General features: G+C 47.9%; 1 protein-coding gene across 1 annotated transcript in view; it reads left to right on the top strand.

Annotated features, from left to right (window-relative positions):
• The first annotated feature begins 217 nt into the window (after positions 1 to 217).
• The window catches only part of Rbm20 (RNA binding motif protein 20), a 54524-nt gene continuing 35453 nt past the window's right edge, over positions 218 to 19288 (top strand). Inside the window, exons 1-4 of the mRNA XM_052181979.1 lie at positions 218 to 1336; positions 2709 to 2770; positions 4300 to 4391; positions 4975 to 5072. Coding sequence (XP_052037939.1) covers positions 218 to 1336; positions 2709 to 2770; positions 4300 to 4391; positions 4975 to 5072 — 1371 coding nt within the window. The remainder of the gene's footprint in view (positions 1337 to 2708; positions 2771 to 4299; positions 4392 to 4974; positions 5073 to 19288) is intronic.

Raw genomic sequence — 19288 nt, 5'->3', positions numbered from 1 at the left:
GTAGTTTTTGTAGGCAGGACACATTTTGGGTGGAAGGGTTTTGCGGCTGGGTTGGTGTCCTTATCCCTCCACGGGGAGTCCTGCCTGGCCTTTTCTGTTGGGCATTTCCTAATGTGTGAGCATTTGTATGTAGACCTCTGAGGCAGGGTCTTGTTTACACAGGGAAAGGGGTCACTGACGTGCAAATGCAGCCCTTGCCACTCCCTGAAAACCAGCAATGCATGTGGACCTTTTGTCTCCCTGCAGCGCTGCCAAGCTTCTGGACAAGAGCCCCTTCTCTGTCAATACCCAGAACCCTCTGCTCACTTCGCCAGCCAGCGTCCAGCTGGCCCAGATACAGGCCCAGCTCACCCTGCATCGGCTGAAGATGGCACAGACCGCAGTCACCAACAACACTGCAGCCGCCACGGTCCTGAATCAAGTCCTCTCCAAAGTGGCCATGTCCCAGCCTCTCTTCAACCAGCTTCGGCATCCGGCCGTGCTCGGCACCACGCACGGCCCCTCCGGGGTCTCCCAGCACGCAGCCTCCGTTCCCAGCGCTCACTTTCCCTCAACTGCAATCGCCTTTTCGCCCCCAAGCCAGACAGGAGGCCCGGGGCCTTCTGTGAGCCTTCCCAGCCAGCCCCCCAATGCTATGGTGGTACACACCTTCAGTGGGGTGGTGCCTCAGACCCCTGCCCAGCCAGCTGTCATCCTTAGCATTGGGAAGGCTGGGCCTACACCGACTACTACAGGGTTCTATGAGTATGGCAAAGCCAACCCTGGCCAGGCGTATGGCTCTGAAACGGAGGGCCAGCCAGGCTTCTTGCCAGCCTCGGCCTCGGCCACAGCATCAGGCAATGTGACCTATGAAGGGCACTACAGCCACACAGGGCAGGATGGCCAACCTGCCTTTTCTAAAGACTTCTATGGACCCAATGCCCAAGGGTCACATGTTGCAGGTGGATTTCCAGCTGATCAGGCTGGGAGTATGAAAGGAGACGTTGGTGGGCTGTTGCAAGGTACCAACAGCCAGTGGGAGAGGCCCCCTGGATTCTCTGGCCAAAACAAGCCCGATCTTACAGCAGGACCCAATTTGTGGGCTCCGCCTGCCAGCCAGCCTTATGAGCTATATGACCCTGAGGAGCCCACCTCAGACAGGGCCCCTCCTGCCTTTGGATCTCGGCTTAACAACAGCAAGCAGGGGTTCGGCTGTTCCTGCAGGAGGACAAAGGAGGGGCAGGCCATGCTGTTGAGGCCCCTGCAGGGTCATCAACTGAATGACTTCCGAGGCTTGGCTCCACTCCACCTACCACATATCTGTAGCATCTGTGACAAGAAGGTGTTTGACTTGAAGGTGAGTTACCCAAGAAGGGCTGGGACCCAAGTACGGACTCTAGCGGCATCTAAGAGGAGTCCATTTGAGGACTGAACACATCAATGCCCTTTTTGAAAATTGTAGGCTGTAGACCCAAAGGGTTTGAGAATTACATCCAGTTCTTTCTCTGCTCTAAGGTAGACAATATCTTCCCCTAGACAGATGAAAAAGCAGTGGTTTCCTCTTTCCTTTTGAGGATCTTTTCGTCCTTTGGACTTTCTAGACGCTTCAGTTCCTTCAATATATATGTTGTACTAAGTTTGAAAAAGGGGAAAGTGGAATTTTGGGTCAAGGGCGAAAGGTCATTTCTTAGGCCAGAGCTAGACAAACCATGAAAGAGGACTCAGACTGTGCCAGGGGAGGGAGAAGCTCCCAAAGCTTCTGCTGGTAAAGTGCTTTGCGTTGCTGGGAACAGAACCTGCCTGGAAGAATGTCTGCTCCAAGGTTTATTGATAATACTGCAAAATATTTCAAAGCCATAATAAAACCTAGGTCACAGCTGGCAGAGATTAAACTTTCCATGTGTTACCCGAGACTGTATGCAGCAGATTCTGAGGTTGGTTTCTGTGGTTGCTTTATTGTGTTTTGAGAATAGCTCTCATTTAGTTCCGGCTGATATTGGACTCATAGCTGAGGCTAGCCTCTGCCTTCCTGGGTGCTGGGATTGTAGGCATGTGCCACCATGCCCCGATAAAGTAGATACTGTCATTTCCTTCTCTTTACAGAGAAGTCGTCCCAGACCACTTAGGCAGAGTAACGGAGAGGAGGTTTAGTCATAGGTGTGGCCTCCCTGGGCCTGCTGTCACGCCAGCCCTCTCCCATCCTGTCCCAGAGCACAGTACAGTTCCTTCTTAGTGAGCGTCACAGCACAGGTATTTTTCACGCTTCCCAGGTCATGTCTCCCAGATATGTCTTTGTGACTTGAGTGAGACCTTTCTGGACAGTGAGGACAGTGTTGCTAGCTGATGCTGGAGGTCTCTGTCTCACAGTCTTTTCTGAAGCTTCATAACTCACTGCACCATAGACCAGAGAGGAGCAGGTGGAGGCAGAGCACGGGGTCAGAGATGGGCCAAAAATCTATGGACAGGAGACAAGGGAAACTGACTTCAAGTCTGGGTAGCCATTCAAGATGGATACAGTGTATGCAAGTAAGGAGTTAACAAGAGAGAGTGGCATTTGGGAGCAGCACCTGGAATAAGGAGGCAAAGGGAAAGAGATGGAGACAGGTCTCCTGAGGGCCCAGCCTCAGGGCGCTCTGAGCTCCCTGCCTTCCTGGCTGGTGACTGCCTCCATCCATCCTCTGCCTCCCCGCGCACTCAGCTCATCTCCGGTCCTTTCTCTGGTCCTCTAGGACTGGGAGCTACATGTGAAGGGGAAGTTGCATGCCCAGAAATGCCTGCTCTTCTCAGAAAGGTGAGTGCCGTCTGTCCGTCTGTCCGTCTGTCTGGAGAGTCCGCGTGTGCTCAGCAGATGTCCACTGAGCTGGGCACAGGAAAACTGGAGAGGGCCGAGCAGGGGACGAAAGCCCTGCCACCCACAAGCTTCCACTTAACTGGGAGGATCCTGGTGCAATCAGAAGGCCACATTTGGGGCACGGGGTGCATATGTGTACGGGGCTCTTGGGCATATTACATTGCAAAGGGACATCTGGGCAATACCTTACTGAGGTCACCTCAGGAGAGGCTGTATGAGACAAGCACATTCCTACCAGACAGAACTGTTTTTAGAGGTTTGAAGGCCCTACAGCTGTTATGGACCAGAGGTACAGGGCAGTATCAACTCTGACCAGCAGAGAGAGGGAGAAGGTGGGGGCAGGGAGGAAGGGAGGGAGAGAGAGAGAGAGAAGTTCAGGGCCCCAGGTCTGATCCCTGGGCTATTGTGAAGACTTGTTGTGTTGTTGGTGGCTGTGGTGGTATGATTGGAGCTGGGAGGGGCTTAAAGGACGGAGTGATGCCCAGGACCTCAGAACAAGGTGTTGGTTGCCTTGCTGAGACTCAAGACTCTGGGGAAAGGCATCTGTTATTGCTCACAACAGCTTAAAAGTGAAAGTGTCTGCGAGGGAGGCGGATTACCAGAGGGCAGACAAGCTAAAAGTGGCTCTGCACACAGTGCAATGTTCGTAGTCTTAGAAAGGAAGGAAATTCTGACACATTTTGAGCTGTAAAATTCCACTCCGGTGAGGTGATTCGGAGCCCAGACAGGCTGGGGCTGGTGGGGACGGAGAGTGGGTGTTTCGTGGGTGCTATTTCAGTTTCGTAAGGCGAAGCTCTGTGGCTGGTTGGAGTGATCATTGTACGTGAGCGTGGCCGTGTCACTGCCACGGAGCTATGCCCTTCAACATGGTTAACAGTGCATTTCATGCCGTAGGACCTCACCACAATGAAAAGAATTCTTACAAAGGCCTCCCTTTTCCTGTGGTAAAGCTCATTGCTTTAACCATCCTAAAGTTCACCGTTGAGCTGCACTGAGCACACTCCCCACCGTGCGGGTCTCACTGGCACACCCAGCACTCCCTGCTGTTAGCCCTTGGGGTCAGTCCTTCTGCTTGTGGGTTTGCCTTTCAATAGACATTTTATGTAAATGGAATCCTATACTATATGGCCTTTCATGTCTGTATTTTTTAAACTTATCATTTTTAGGAGACTCACCTACATCATAGCACAGAAGCAGTAGATTCACTTTCTTATATATCTGAGTGTGCATAGAGCACACCCGCTCATCTATTGATGGGCATGTGAGTCATTCCTGCCACGGTGACCAAGGCTGTGCTGAGCAGAAACACATGGTACTTTTTGTTGTTGTTTTGAGGATATGTTCTTCAACTTTTGGGTTGAAGGACATATGGGGGGGTGTCTTTGGAGGTCATGTAGTCTTTTTATTTGATTTCTTTCAGATTAGTTTCTGAAACTAAATCCCTTCCTTTCCTTCTCCCTCTCTTCTAGTGCTGGCCTCCGGAGTGTGCGTGCTTCAGGAGAGGGCACACTGTCTGTCGCTGCAAACAGCACAGCTGTTTATAACCCTACTGGGAACGAGGGTGAGTGGAAGAGGCCTCAGATGGTGGCTGGGGGCGAATGCAGTCCTCAGGGGTGTGTGTTCAGCCTCTGAGACCAGTTCTTCCCGATAGAGCTTCCGGTGCATTGTACACAGGCAGATCCCAACACCGACAAAGTTCTTTGGGGTATTTTAGACCCTCTCTGTGCCAGTTACAGTGAGCACAGAGATGCAGTTGTGCAACACTAATAAGTATAGCAAGAGAAAATATGCAGTGTTCTCATCCCACGTCTCTAAATTCTGTGCGTGCGTACATGTGTGTGTGCATGCGTGTGTGTGTGCGTGTGCACGCGTGCATGTCCGTGTTGAGACAGGCCTCTTGTTGGTCTCCAGCTTGGAGCTAGGGTGGCTGCGCAGTGAACCTCAGAGATACTCCTGTCTCTGTCCCCAACACTGGAATTACAAGCGGGCGCTACCACACCTGCTATTTCCTGTGTGTTCTCGGGATTGAACTCAGGCCTTCAGGCCTGCAAGGCAAGCAATCAGGCCGCCTCCCCAGTAATGAATGCTGGAGGTCAGGTTCGTGACTAGGTCGTTTTTTTAACCTGTTATTGTTCATCATGCAGATTATACCTCAAACCTTGGGACGTCATATGCAGCCATTCCAACAAGGGCCTTTGCTCAGTCAAACCCCACGTTCCCTTTGGTTTCCTCTGGGACAAGCGTGAGTATGAAAGCTTTTCCTTCCGTTGTCTTCATTGTCCCCAAAGTTTCACCTACACCTCTGCAGAGAGAAGGACGCAGTGAAGGTTGGGGTGAAGCTGGGTCTTTGGGTCAGGCATTCACACAGTATTCCTCCACGGAGGCCAGGAGGGGCTTTATCCATCCTGCCAGCGCTGAAACAGAGAGTGAGGCTCTGCGCTCCTTCACTGCGCTCGCTCGTCTGGGGCAGGTCCCACTGTGCAGGCCCGCTTGGCTGGGTACTTACTCTGTAATCTAAGCCGGCCTCATGCTCCTGTCGAGTCTGCCTGAACCTCCTGAATGAGCTAGTGTCGCTTTCGGCCCTAAGTTCCTAAAATCAAAGCTGCTTACTGACTAGTATTCCACAGTGGTTGAGGGGGGGAGCCACATGTTTCTATGTTTTAAAAGTTCTTAATTATAAAAGTATTGCTTTGTGTGGTGGTACACGCCTTTAATCATTTTAGCATTTGGGACCCTAAAGCAGGCCTGTCCCTATGAGTGCAAGGCTAGCCTGATCTACACTGTGAGCTCCAAGGCAGCCAAAGCTACATAGTGAAACCCTGTCTCAGCATGTGTCTGTGTCAGTGTAAGGCATGTACGTGAGGCACGCCCAGAGGCCAGCAGAAGGCCTCAGGTGAGCAGCCTGATGTCAGAGCTGGGAACCAAACCCAGCTCCTCGGGAAGGGCCGGAAGTGCTCTCAGCCACTGGGCTGTCTCTTTAGCCCTTACAATCATTTTTAATATTTTATTGCCATGGAGCCCTTTGGCTGAGAGCATGATTCTAACACCAGAACCAAAGAATGAAGGTGCCCAGTGCTGCCGGGTTCCTGACTGGGTTGTTAACTGTGTGTGTGTGTGTGTGTGTGTGTATGTGTGTGTGTCCAGAGGGCAGCTTTCAGGAGTCAGCATCCCCTTCACCCTCTCATTTCTGCTGCATGTCCTCCAGGCTAGCTAGCCTGTGAGCTTCAGAGTCATCTCCTGTCTCTACCTCTCTTCGTGATGGCAGAGAGCTGGGAGGCGGATGCAGGCTGCCACGCCCACTTTTTGCACGGGTTCCAAGGACTGACCTTGGGTTGTCACCAGTGCTGCTAGCTGAGACATCTCCCTGGATGCGGCACTGGGTCTCGTTTTCTGTCCTTCATTCCCTTTCTCTGTAATGAGCACTTTAATACTTGGAAGGCCTAAGGGTTCAGCTTCCTTTTTTCTGGAGTTGTGACATCCTTTCTCAGCTTCTGACATTTTCCTGTCATTGCCCTTGGTGCCTGCCATCCAAACCTGCTGAAAACGAATGCCCCTGGCCACGTTCTCCCAGAGGCGCCTGGTGAGGCGCTCAGCTGCTGCCTCCTCCTCTCTCCTCTCAGGAGCTCTGCTGGGCAGGCCTCCAAGTGCTGCCCCTCCATGTGTTGGTACATCTCTACAAAACACCAGGAAAGCAAGCTGTGCAGTCAAGTGACGGCCATGGCCAAGCAGGAGGCCTACATGACCCAGGTGTCTATTTCCCTGCGTCTGTTTACTCATGGTGTTAGATGTCCGTTAGGAAAGAGTGCTTATCTGGAAGTTCATACTTTGTCAAAGTTAGTTTTGTGGTTTCTACCAGGCTGGGGGAGGCGGGCCTGGGTGACGGGTAGCAGGGTCAGAGCCTGCACACTGATGTCTCCCTGAGCTTTGGCTATAAGATAAGAGCTGGTGTCGTTCGGCCGCCCCTTTGGGGGCAATGAGGGAGCCTGGGCAGGGCAGCTCTGAGTTTGTCGCGCACATCACCCCAGCCCTCCAGAGCTGACCGCTGAGCCTGTGGCCTTGGAGTCACAGATCTAAATTCAGGTCTTGGTGCTGCAGCTGAGAGCTGTGTGGCCACGGACAGGCCATTCTACTTCTCTAAAACTCCATTCCTTTATGGACGGACATATGGACAGTAACTTTCCAAATGCTGAGTGTGAGAAGCAGGAAGTTCCAGGTTTCCAGATGACCTGTAACTTATTTGTATTACACCGTACGCCTCAGCGTGTCACAGATGGCCTCCTAGTCCAGTGCCCACGGCAGAGGATGAGGCTATCCCACAGTGTGGGACAGACCACCGAGTGTCTATCACCTCATGGATGGCGTATGTGACAATGCTTTGTACATGGTCCTAACTAGTTAGGACCCACAGAACTAACAATGGTTATTACTGGGTGATGAGTCCTTCTCCCCAGAATGCTGGGAAACCCACTTTGTGCTGGCTGTGACTCTGCATCCTGTGCCAGTGCTCTCCTTCCACTGGTCTGCTGGTCATAGCTGCTTCCCTTCGGGCGATTCGAGGTTCCCGTGGAGGCACTGTGCGAGCCAGGCACACAGGAGTTGTGTGAAGATGTGCAGGGATGATGGTTCTGACATTCTCTTAATCCAAACAAGTGTATGAGAACCACTTCTAAATGGCTGGAGGTGGGAAGTTTATAAAACATTATGCGTTCTACGTAGACAGCCAGCAGGAGGTGGAGAGCCCAGATGCTACAACCTACGGCTAACATTTCTGTTGTGTGTAATCTGTTCTTAGCCTTTCTGCAACATATTAGCTCATTTAGTCTCCCAGACAGCCCCATACATAGGTACTATTACTACCCTCATTGTATAGTTGACAAACTGGGGCCAAGAGAGACTTGGTACCTTTCCTGAGGTAACAGTGCTGGAAAATGGAGGTGGTTTAAGGCTCAGGCAACCTGGATCTGGGAGCCCACTCATCATGGAGCCACAGAGCTCTGCCTCCAGGTTCTCAGAGGACTTCTCCTTACAGTGATTCTTTCCCTTAGTAAATTTCATCTCCTTCTCCCTATACTTCACTGCTAAGCTCCTCAGGGGGAGGGGGAGGAGGAGGAGGAGGAGGAGGAGGAGGAGGAGGAGGAGGAGGAGGAAGAACTGAGACAGCCTTAGGTGTGACAGGGACCTACCTAGCCGTGGGCAGCCATGGAACAAGGCTAAGCTTCCAGTACTGTGGGACATGCAAGTTCTTCTGCACTGTAGCTCATCTCCCAAGATGGACACGGGCATCGGAGTGCTTCTGTGAATCCCACAGGAGGGGAGAAGCTTTACTTGACTGGCTTTATCATTGTAAGCTTTATGATGTCATGCTGGTCACATGAACCTCCTCGGGGATATCTGGGGGTTCAGGGACTCCCACCAGTTCCTACATTACCAGTATGCTATCATTCAGTGGAGCTCGTCTGTCTAGTGCTGGTGACCAGTTGACCCGTTCTGGCGAGTGGAATCAAAGGTAGGCAAGTTTCTTTCTTTAGGAAACCTGAAATGTAAAATGCTGGCATTAGAAGCCAAACTGAGTCTGCTGAGGAGCTGAGTGTGCCGAGGAGCTGAGCCTGCCAAGGAGCTGAGCCTGCTGAGGAACTGAGCCTACTGAGGAGCTGAGTCTGCCGAGGAGCTGAGCCTGCCGAGGAGATGAGCCTGCTGAGGAGATGAGCCTGCTGAGGAGATGAGCCTGCCGAGGAGATGAGTCTGCTGAGGAGCTGAGTCTACTGAGGAGATGAGCCTGCCGAGGAGATGAGCCTGCTGAGGAGCTGAGCCTGCCGAGGAGCTGAGTCTGCCGAGGAGCTGAGCCTGCCGAGGAGCTGAGCCTGCCGAGGAGCTGAGCCTGCCGAGGAGCTGAGTCTGCTGAGGAGCTGAGCCTGCCGAGGAGCTGAGCCTGCCGAGGAGCTGAGTCTGCCGAGGAGCTGAGCCTGCCGAGGAGATGAGCCTGCTGAGGAGATGAGCCTGCTGAGGAGATGAGCCTGCTGAGGAGCTGAGCCTGCCGAGGAGATGAGTCTGCTAAGGAGATGAGCCTGCCGAGGAGATGAGTCTGCTGAGGAGCTGAGTCTGCTGAGGAGATGAGCCTGCTGAGGAGATGAGCCTGCCGAGGAGATGAGCCTGCCGAGGAGATGAGCCTGCCGAGGAGATGAGTCTGCTAAGGAGCTGAGTCTACTGAGGAGATGAGCCTGCCGAGGAGATGAGTCTGCTGAGGAGATGAGTCTGCTGAGGAGATGAGTCTGCTGAGGAGCTGAGCCTGCTGAGGAGATGAGCCTGCTGAGGAGATGAGTCTGCTGAGGAGATGAGCCTGCTGAGGAGATGAGCTTGCTGAGGAGATGAGCCTGTGAGCTGAGCCTGCCGAGGAGATGAGTCTGCTGAGGAGCTGAGTCTGCTGAGGAGATGAGCCTGCCGAGGAGATGAGCCTGCTGAGGAGATGAGTCTTCTGAGGAGATGAGTCTGCTGAGGAGATGAGTCTGCTGAGGAACTGAGCTGCCATTGAAAACTATTTCACAGGCTTTGTGAAGGCTCAGAGTATCCCCTCAGAGCAATCAAGGACTTCTGCCCCCTGCTTACAGAGAGCTCTGAAGACAATGGGCTATGGTGCATTTCTCTGTGCGGTCATGCCTTGGGCTTATACCGGGCTCTTTTCTTTCTGAGTCCATTTACGCAAGTCTTTCCAGCAACACACTCTGTTGAGCAAGACCAGCCGCAACCAAGATTCTGTCCCAGTGGGAACACTACTGTTTGTGGACCAACACCAACAAAAACCCATTGCTACTCTGAAAGCTCCCTTTCTAAGCAGGAGGACAAAGTGACACAGGGGCTGGAGGAGGGAGAGCGCAAAACATACCCAAAGTGCCACAAAATCTAAAACTGCCACAGAAGCCATTGGTGCTACAACAGCGATCCGGCAGCAGCTGGGCTGAATCTAAACTCGCCTTGTCTCCGCTTGAGTCAGAGTCTCTTCCCCAAGTTTATTTTGATAGAAATGGGACCTTGGAGAGACAGTTGCATGTCATGTTTGTTAGTGGCCTGTGATTTGTGTCCCCAGCCCTGTCACTCTATTCAGGGTCCCCAGGGATGGGTATTGCTTTTCCCTTAGGCTGAGCTATTTGACAGAGCCATGGCTTCTCCTTGGCTGTCCGAGTCGTCATAAACAGAGTAATCAGGTTTCTACAAGGGCCGTCCAGACTCCTCGGGCTGTAAATAGGCTTCTCACACCCGCTAAAGACATATTTTGTCTGGGTGTAGCTGTAAGGCCGTCCTGTAGGATTCATAGCCGTAGACATCATTTCAATTTTGTTTTCTTACCCATACCCTGCATCCCAGGACCCATAAATCAGGAAACCGAGGCTGAGGAAAGCAGTATGTTTGTACAAGGCCACAGGCATAGGTTGTCTCTCAGATTGCTGGCATTTCTAGACCATTTATCCATCCTGTCAGGCCTTCTGAATCCACAGCTCAGAGCATGACTATCTCCTGACATCTCTGTGCACAAGGATCTGTGTGGCCCACACTAACTGTCCCCTTCCTGTTTCTTTCCTAGCTCTGTCATTGCTCCTGTCCCCTCCGCCCAGGTCACCAGCCTGCATTTTCAAAGACTGATAGGAAAAAGACAGGAGAACTGAGCAAGCTTTATTTTCTGCATCTTAAAGTCTTCTTTTAATAAATCTTTATTATTTTTATTTTATTATTTATATTATTATTTTCTTGTTACAAAAGTAATACACCATGATGCAGAAAGGATTCTAACACTAATATATATATATATATATATATATATATATATATATATATATATATATTCCTACTTTGTAGAGAAACTGAAGGCAAGCTAAATTTGCTTCAACTTATATCTGTAGAATGTTCAACAAGAAAGGTATTTTAAAAGTCAGATCATGGTACACATTATATTTTACCATTTTTTTTCATTTTCTTATAAAAAAACTAAATTTAACTTACTTTACTTTTTCAGGTGTATGGGCATTTTTCCTGCATGTGTGATTGTGTACCACATGCATACCTAGTGACCACGAGGCCAGGGGAAGTTGGATCCCCTGGAACAGCAGACAGTTGTGAGCTGCCATGTGGGTTCTGGGAACTGAACCAGGTTCTCTGCATGAATGGCCAGTGCTCTTAACCATTGAGCAATTTCTACAGCCTTGTCTTATTTTCTTTCTGAGAGAGGGTCTCACTATGTAGCTTTGGCTTGCCTGGAATTCAATCTATAGATCAGGCTGGTCTCGAACTCAGAGATCAGCACCTGCCTTTGCCGCCTGAGTGCTGGGATTAAAAGCATATAGGCCGTCCTGTAGGATTCATAGCCGTAGACATCATTTCAATTTTGTTTTCTTACCCATACCCTGCATCCCAGGACCCATAAATCAGGAAACTGAGGCTGAGGAAAGCAGTATGTTTGTACAAGGCCACAGGCATAGGTTGTCTCTCAGATTGCTGGCATTTCTAGACCATTTATCCATCCTGTGTGTCACCCCCACACTCAGCCAGGCCTCCAGTTTTGACAGTCTATGATTCTCAAGTTTACGGTGATAAAGTGGCTCAGAACAGAAACAACTTAACAGCCACACACAAATGCTTGGCACAGGTAGAAGTGATTTACTCTTAAGTTAAACCTAGTATGCTCGATAAACTGAGAAAATCGGTAAAAACACCATCTTTGTCCACTGTCTACGTTAATTCAAGATACATAGCTCTGGAGTCTACACTTGGTAGTATCTGCATGTTCTGTTTAGAGTCACCATTGTGAAGAGTAAACATTCAACCTTTCTCTCACATTATGCGCCCTTAGCGCACGCATGCACACGCGTGCATGCACACACACACAGACACACACACAACTAGCAGATTCCCAGACACTCTGCTGTATAAAGACACCCAAAGACGTCCATTTAGAGCCCCCACATTGTTTACTGAAGGTGGAATCTACAATCTGTAGTCACAGGAAACACTTTTAGAGACTCCTCTTACCTATAGGCCTGATGCCCTGAGCCTTGTCCTTAGTATAAATCTGAGGTATTTGAACAGAACCTCCTTGAGCTCACACACAGAGCCTGTTTCTACCTACACCAAAGGGCACTGAAAGGTCTCAGAACCTTCAGCAACAAGTCTGTCTGCTCTTTTCACGTTTCCACCCAGCTATAAAAGATTTGTGGGTAAGCTGAGAAGTCTGCGATCCAACTTAAGAGCCATTAGCCGCAGCATCAGGCAACTGAGTAACCCCAGCATGCTAGAACACACAGCCTGGGCCACTCGTCCCCCAGGGGCATCTGAGGTTAGTGCCTCCCCTAGCTGGGAAAGGGTGATTGTCCTTTGAGCGTGGTAATTAGGGCTTCAGTTACAGCCCTGACACCTTAGCTCTTTTAAGGATCTGACCTTGGGCTGGAAAGTCTCAACTGCACCTGTCACATGTGTATCTCCTGGGAGCTCAACAGCAGAGCCTAGAGGTGGGTGTGAACTGAGCCCATCAGCACCTCACAGACAAAACTCAGCCTAGTGAGAGAAGCATTTCCCTAAGATCCATCTGTTTCTACTCCAGAACTCCTCTTACCATTTTTCGATACTTTTTAAATATATTTCAAACTAACAAAAAAAGATATGGCCGACTCTTGTATAGCATGTGCCAGGACTTAACTATATCTTTCTCTCTTGCAATTTATTTCATCCTTCTTTTCTGTGTCTCAAGGTCTGTCTGTCTGTGTGGTAGCCATTTTCTTCCCTGAATTGTCATTTAAGAATAGCTTGAAGACACCGTTCATTTCGATTTCCTAAGAATATGGATATTCTCTCCTATCATTCCAGCAATATTTATGATCATCCTTCCACAGCATGAGGTTAGTGAGGAGACAAACAGTTCTTTAGGTCAGGCATTATACCAAAGCAGTTAATGTGCAGCATGCCATTTCATCTTCTCAATAAGACTATGGAATCAATTTTATTCTCCTGGATTCATAGACAAGCAAACTCATGCCTAGAAAAACAGTAAGTGGCTCACAGCGAGTTGCACGAATGTAGATATAGATTCTCCCACTATCTTGTTCCTGGTGCCTGGTTTCAATAAAGCACATTCTAGACATAAAAAAAAAATTCTCTTGAGAGACCCCAGATACGCGTGTCTTCAGTGTATCTCAATGTATCAGCTCAGCCTTTTCTGACACCACGGTAGCCGTCACGCTTAGAGCACAGCCATATCTGCGACACCGTGAGGATGACAGCAGCAGCAGCATCGTGCTGAAAGGTGAACAGGGTTGTGAACAGGATTACAGGGCGCACAGGGCCACGTGACTCACTCCCCGGTACACTGTCCACATGGGGCAGGAGGACCCAGGTTTCCCTTTCAGTGGAGTTTGTAGAGTTCCTGCTACCCATAATGCAATGATCCCCCTTATCCTTGGTTTGACCCTGCGCACTTCCTGCTACCCATAATGCAGTGGTCCCCCCATCCTTGGTTTGACTCTGTGCACTTCCTGCTACCCATAATGCATTGCTCCCACTTATCTTCAGTTTGACTTGCGCACTTCCTGCTACTCATAATGCAGTAGTTTCCCCCTCCCATCCTTGGTTTGAGTCTGAGTACTTCCTGTTACCCATAATGCAGTGGTCCCACCTATCCTCGCTTTGACTCTGCGCACTTCCTACTTCCCATAATGCAGTGGTCCCCCTTATCTTTGGTTTAACTTTGCGTGGTTCCTGCTACCCCTTACCCGCCCCCCCCCCATTAGACCTCCCCACTCTCTATGGCCCCAAGTCTCTCGAGGGTTAGGTGCATCTTCTCGGAGGCCAGACCCATCAGTCCTCTGCCGCCTATGTGTCAGGGGCCTCCTATCAGCTCCTGTATGCTGCCTGGTTGGTGGCTCAGTGTCTGAGAGATCTCAGGGGTCCAGGTTAGTTGAGGCTGCTGGTTTTCCTACGGGGGTCACCAGCTTCGGTCCGTTGGTTGGGTGTAAATATCTGCATCTGCCTGAATAACCTTTTATGTTTCTTTATTCTTTAAGTGAGTTTTCTTTCTTTGAAGCAACCCGCATCGTCTTGCTTTTGAGCAGCTCCTCTTGCTCCCTCCATTTTACTCTACTATGGTTTCTTCTTTTCCGTGCATGCTTTACTTCTCTCACATGTTGTTTTAGGTCAGCAGATGTTTACAGTATCTTCTGTGCCAGATACCAGTGGTCGCTGGGAGAAGGCAGAAGAGCCACAAGCCTTCTCGTTCTTGGTAACCAGGTGGCCTTGTCAAGAAAGGGTGGATAGGCCTTAAACATCCAGGAAAGAGGATTTTTTTTTCATTGTGGCCCCAGTACATTCTTGTTCATAGAGCAGTCGGTTATATGCAGATAGGCCAAGCAATGGCTACACAATTAGAAAAAAACAGTCCCTTCCTACACATGGAACCCTCTGACAGACACTCCTAAAATCACCTGTACTCCCCAGAGCCCTTTTTCTGCTTTGATCCTGTAAAATGGTGCCCTATCTCCCCCAGTACCTCAGTGCTTTCTTCTCTGTGGGATTTTGAGTAAAGCACTATGCTAATTGAACTTTTGATTTTCAGAATTTGGTGATATGGCTTTGATAGGAAAATCCCATCACTCAACATCAAGACAAAAACAGCCACTTCAGAAAGATTGTTTAACCAGCACCCAGTTATTTGAGGCCAGGTCCCTTTAGAAGTACTTTCTAGAAACACTGCATAGATGTTCATTCTGGTGACCTCCACACCTCTGGTTCAGCATGTGAAAGTGAGTATAGTTGCAGAGAGATAGCGTCCTGAGGATGGGTCAGTAGATGGGTTTTGAGTTGTCTAGTCTTCATGTTCCATTTTTTTTTTTTTAATTTAAAAGCACTAAAAGACCCTTCCCCAGTGACAACAAGGCCAATTAAAAGAACATGGCAAAACATTATAGAAGTCCATTGGTTGTACCTTGGGTGTACATATCTGCATCTGACTCTTTCAGCTGCTTGTTGGGCCTCTCAGAAGGCAATCATGATAGGCCCCTGCTTGTACGCACGCCATAGCATCAGTAATAGTGTCAGGCCTTGGAGCCTCCCCTTGACTGGATTCCCAATTTGGGCCTGTTACTGGACCTCCTTTTCCTCAGGTTCTTGTCCATTTTTGTTCCTGCAGTTCTTTTAGACAGGAACAATCATGGGTCAGAGTTTTTGACTGTGGGATGGCAACCCCATCCATCCACTTGTCTTTATATTGGAGGTGGACCCTACAAGTTCCCTCTCCCCACTGTAGGACATTTCATCTAAGAGCCATCTCTTTGAGTCCTGAGAGTCTGTCTCTCACCTCCCAGGTCCCTGGTACATTCTAGAACACCCCCCAACCTCCTGAGGTTGCCTGTTTCCATTCCTTCTGCTGGCCCTCGGGGCTTCAATCCTTTCTCCCCACCCAATACCTGATCATGTTTCCCTCTTCCCCACTCCTCAGTGCCCCGTGTCCCCTTTTCCACCCAGGATACTTCCTCCCTCCTCCCTCCTTGTGATAGCTTTCTTCTCCCTCCCAGTGGGATTGAGGGATCCTTGCTCGGGCGCTTCAGCTTGTTAACCTTCTTGAGTTCTGTGTATTGTATTCTGGGTATTCTGTACTTTTTTTTTTTTTTTTTTGCCTAATAACCACTTATTAGTGAGTACATACCATGCATGTCCTTTTGGGTCTGAGTCACCTTACTTGTGATATTTTTTAGTTCCATCCATTTGCCTGCAAGACTCAGGATGTCCTCGTTCTTAAGAGCTGTGTAATAGTCCATTGTGTAAATGAACCACATTTTCTGTATCCTCTCTTCTGTTGTGGGACATCTAGGTTGTTCCAGCTTCTGGCTACCACAAACAAGGCCACTATGAACATAATGAAACACATGCCCCTGTGGCATGGTGGGGCTTCTTTTGGGCCTATGCCCAAGAGTGGTATAGCTGGGTCTTCAGGTAGGTCTATTTCTAATTTTCTGAGTAACCTCCAGATTGATTTTCCAGAGTGCTTGTATCAGTTTGTAATCCCACCAGCAATGGAGGAATGTTCCTCTTTCTCTACATCCTCACCATCGTGCTGTAACCTGAGATTGTGATCTTAGCCATTTTGATTGGGGTAAGGTAGAATCTCAGGGTTGTTTTGATTTGTATTTCCCTGATCACTAAGGACTGTGAACATCTCTTTATGTGCTTCTCAGCCATTTGAGATTGTTCTGTTGTGAATTCTCAGTTTAGTTCTGTACCCCATATTTCAATTGGGTTGTTTGGGTTTTTTGGTGGTTAGCTTCTTGAGTTCTTTATATATTTTGGAAATTAATCCTCTATCAGATGTGGGGCTAGTGAAGAGTTTTTCCCATTCTGTAGGTTGCCGATTTATCCCAGTGACTACATCCTTTTCCTTACAGAAGCTTTCCAGTTTCATGAGGTCCCATTTATCAATTCTTGATCTTAGAGCATGAGCCATTGGAGTTCTGTTTAGAATGTGCCAATGAGTTCAAGTCTCTTTCCTACTTTTTCTTCTATTAGATTTAGTGTATCTGGTTTTATGTTGTGGTCCTTGATACACTTGGATTTGAGCTTTGTGCAAGGTGATAAATATGGGCCTATTTTCATTTCTCTACATACAGACAGCCAGTTAAAGCAGCACCATTTATTGAAGATGCTTTCTTTTTTCCATCATGTATTTTTGGCTTCTTTGTCAAAGGTCAAGTGTCCATAAGTGTGTGGTTTTATTTCTAGGACTTCAATTCTATTCCATTGATCAACATGTCTGTCTCTGTACTAATACCATGCAATTTTTACTGGAGAGATAAGAAATTCAAGATCCATATTTAAACATAATAAAAGCAATTTACTGCAAACCAATAGCTTTATCAAATTAAATAGAGAGATACTTGAAGTAATCCTGCCAAAACTGGGGACAAGACAAGGATGCCCACTGTCTCCACATCTATTCAATATAGTACTTGAAGCTCTAGCTAGAACAATAAGACAACAAGAAGAGATCAAAGGGATACAAATTGGCAAATAAGAAGTAAAGGTATCACTGTTTGCATATGATATGATAGTATTCATAAGTGATCCCAAAATTTGTACCAGAGAACTATAGCAGATAGACAACTTCAGGAAAACTTGAGTTATAAAATTAACTCAAATAAATCAGTAGCCTTCCTTTATACAAATAATAAACTGAGAAAGAAATTAGGGAAATACCTCCCTTCACAATAATCACAAATAATATAAAATATCTTGTGGTAACTCTAACCAAACAAGTGGAAGATCTGTATAACAATAACTTTGTCTCTCAAGAAAGAAATTGAGGAAGATCTCAGAAAATGGAGAGATCGCCCATGCTCATGGATTGGCAGAATTAACATAGTAAAAATGGCCATCCTACCAAAGGGAATCTACTGATTCAACACAATCCCTATCAAAATTCCAACACAATTCTTCAAAGATATGGAAAGAACAATTCTGAAATTCTTCTGGAAAGCCAAAAAACAAAGAATAGCAAAACCATTCTTAACAATAAAAGAACGGCTGGGGGAATCACCATCCCTGACTTCAAGCTATAGAACAATAGGGATATTCTTAACTTTTAAGTAACTTTTACTATGATATATTGTTATAATTGTTCTAGTTTATAAGTAATTATTACTAATCCTTTATTATGTCCATCTTATGAACTGAGCTTGATCATAGGTATGTATGTGAAGGGAAAACTAGTACACACAGGATTTGGTATTATTTGTGGTTTGGGAATTCACTGAGGGCCTTGGAAAGTACCCTACAGATAAGGGTAGGACTGCTCTATCATTACTGCAAAGGTCATCCGGGGCTAATTAGTGAACCCACTCTGGGCATTGCCATATAGCATACTATTGCTTGATCAAAAGCACTTGCAGTTGTCAGGGTCCTTGGAGATCAAACTTGATTCTAGAAGTACTACTCAGGGACCTTGCCCCTCCCTCTGGCCACCCCGCTCTCTTCTCATTAAGATCTTTGGTAGGGAATAGGGCCATGGTTATATAAGTTGCTTCAAGTACAGAGCAGCCATACTGATTACTTGCCTTCTTTTTTACTGAGTCTAAATTGTATTTAGTATGTACAAAAGAGATAGTAAAGACTGTAAGCTAGAGTGTTCTAAATAATCAGCAAAAGATTTTAATTTTCTTAAAAACATTTTGTCTTTCTGTATAGGATTATACACTTGACTATATAGGATTTATCACATACTCTGAAAGCAGGCAATCCTGAACAAACCATGAATATAGCGCTTCTCAAGGTTTTATCTCATGGCTCACTTAGAGAATGATAGATTGAGAGACCAGCCGTTAGAGGCCTATGGCCTCCAGACTGGGAAAATCTGTATCTTGGTACATCTAAACCCTGTATGTGGTTCACTGGTTGGAAAGTTCAAATTGAAATTAATCACTAGAAGAATATTAATGTCTCATAGCATCTAAAGAGTCAATAAGAATCTATTTCTATTTCTGACTAGAATTTGGTGAGGAGTTCAAGGATTGAATCTTAAAAATATGAGAACTTTTGATGAATTTATTTCAGTGCTTTGGATGTGAAAGTCTGTACCATGAATAGGTCTTAGGTGACAGGCAGTTTGGGGGGTTGTTCCTGGAGGAGGAGTGTTCTGTTTATTCTGCTCTGTTCAGATAAGGGTCTTAAATCCTCCTTTCAGGCCAGTGAACACAATGCAAGGGAAGCTGGTTTTCCTGCCTGGTCACTAGGCAACTGGACAGCCTGGGAGAGGGTTGCCCAGAGTCACCCTGCATGTCTGGCTGTGGTGTAGTCCAAGCACACGTTACTCAGGCTCTCTGCAACAATGTCACATGGGGCAGAAATGTGCAGTGCTGGAGCAGACCAGGCAGAGTTCCCAGGCTTAGCCTTCCTGGTAATAAACTCAGGGAACCAGCTGCTTTCCTGTCTGTCACCTGGGTCTTTCTTTCCTCAGACCATGGCAGTGGGAGGGAAGATCTGAGCCCTTCATTCATCCTCACTGCAGAGGGTCTCCGTCTTCACTCCCCAGGCTCAGCCTCTCCTAGGTTGTGGGGAGTCCTTGCACTTGGGTGGGGGTTGGGGTGGAGGATGGGGTAGGGAAAGTCTGTGCCCCTCCCAGCCAAGGAATCAGTGTTCTCTTGACATCTGTACACCATTGGAGTGTGGAGTGGAGAAGTGGCACCTGAAGCTTTTCTAATTCAAGGTGGAATCATAAAGGAAATGGTAATTGAGTCTAATTGTCCTCAGCCCAGAGGAGACAAATGAGGCCTTTTCATGGTAGGACTCCTAAGTATCAGCTCTTGTTAGGGGTGAGACCTGAAAGACTCCCTGTCTGTTACCTCAGCAGGAGTCAGACCATAATTAGATGCTGAAATTCACTTTGTGGTAGAAAACAGATGACTGCTGATATAGGCTGTGGCAATAGACTGTTTT

This window comes from Apodemus sylvaticus, chromosome 1, assembly GCF_947179515.1.
Source record: "Apodemus sylvaticus chromosome 1, mApoSyl1.1, whole genome shotgun sequence".
Taxonomy (NCBI): Eukaryota; Metazoa; Chordata; class Mammalia; order Rodentia; family Muridae; genus Apodemus; species Apodemus sylvaticus.
The sequence above is the reverse complement of the archived record's forward strand: the minus strand, read 5'-3'. Positions and strand labels throughout refer to the sequence as shown.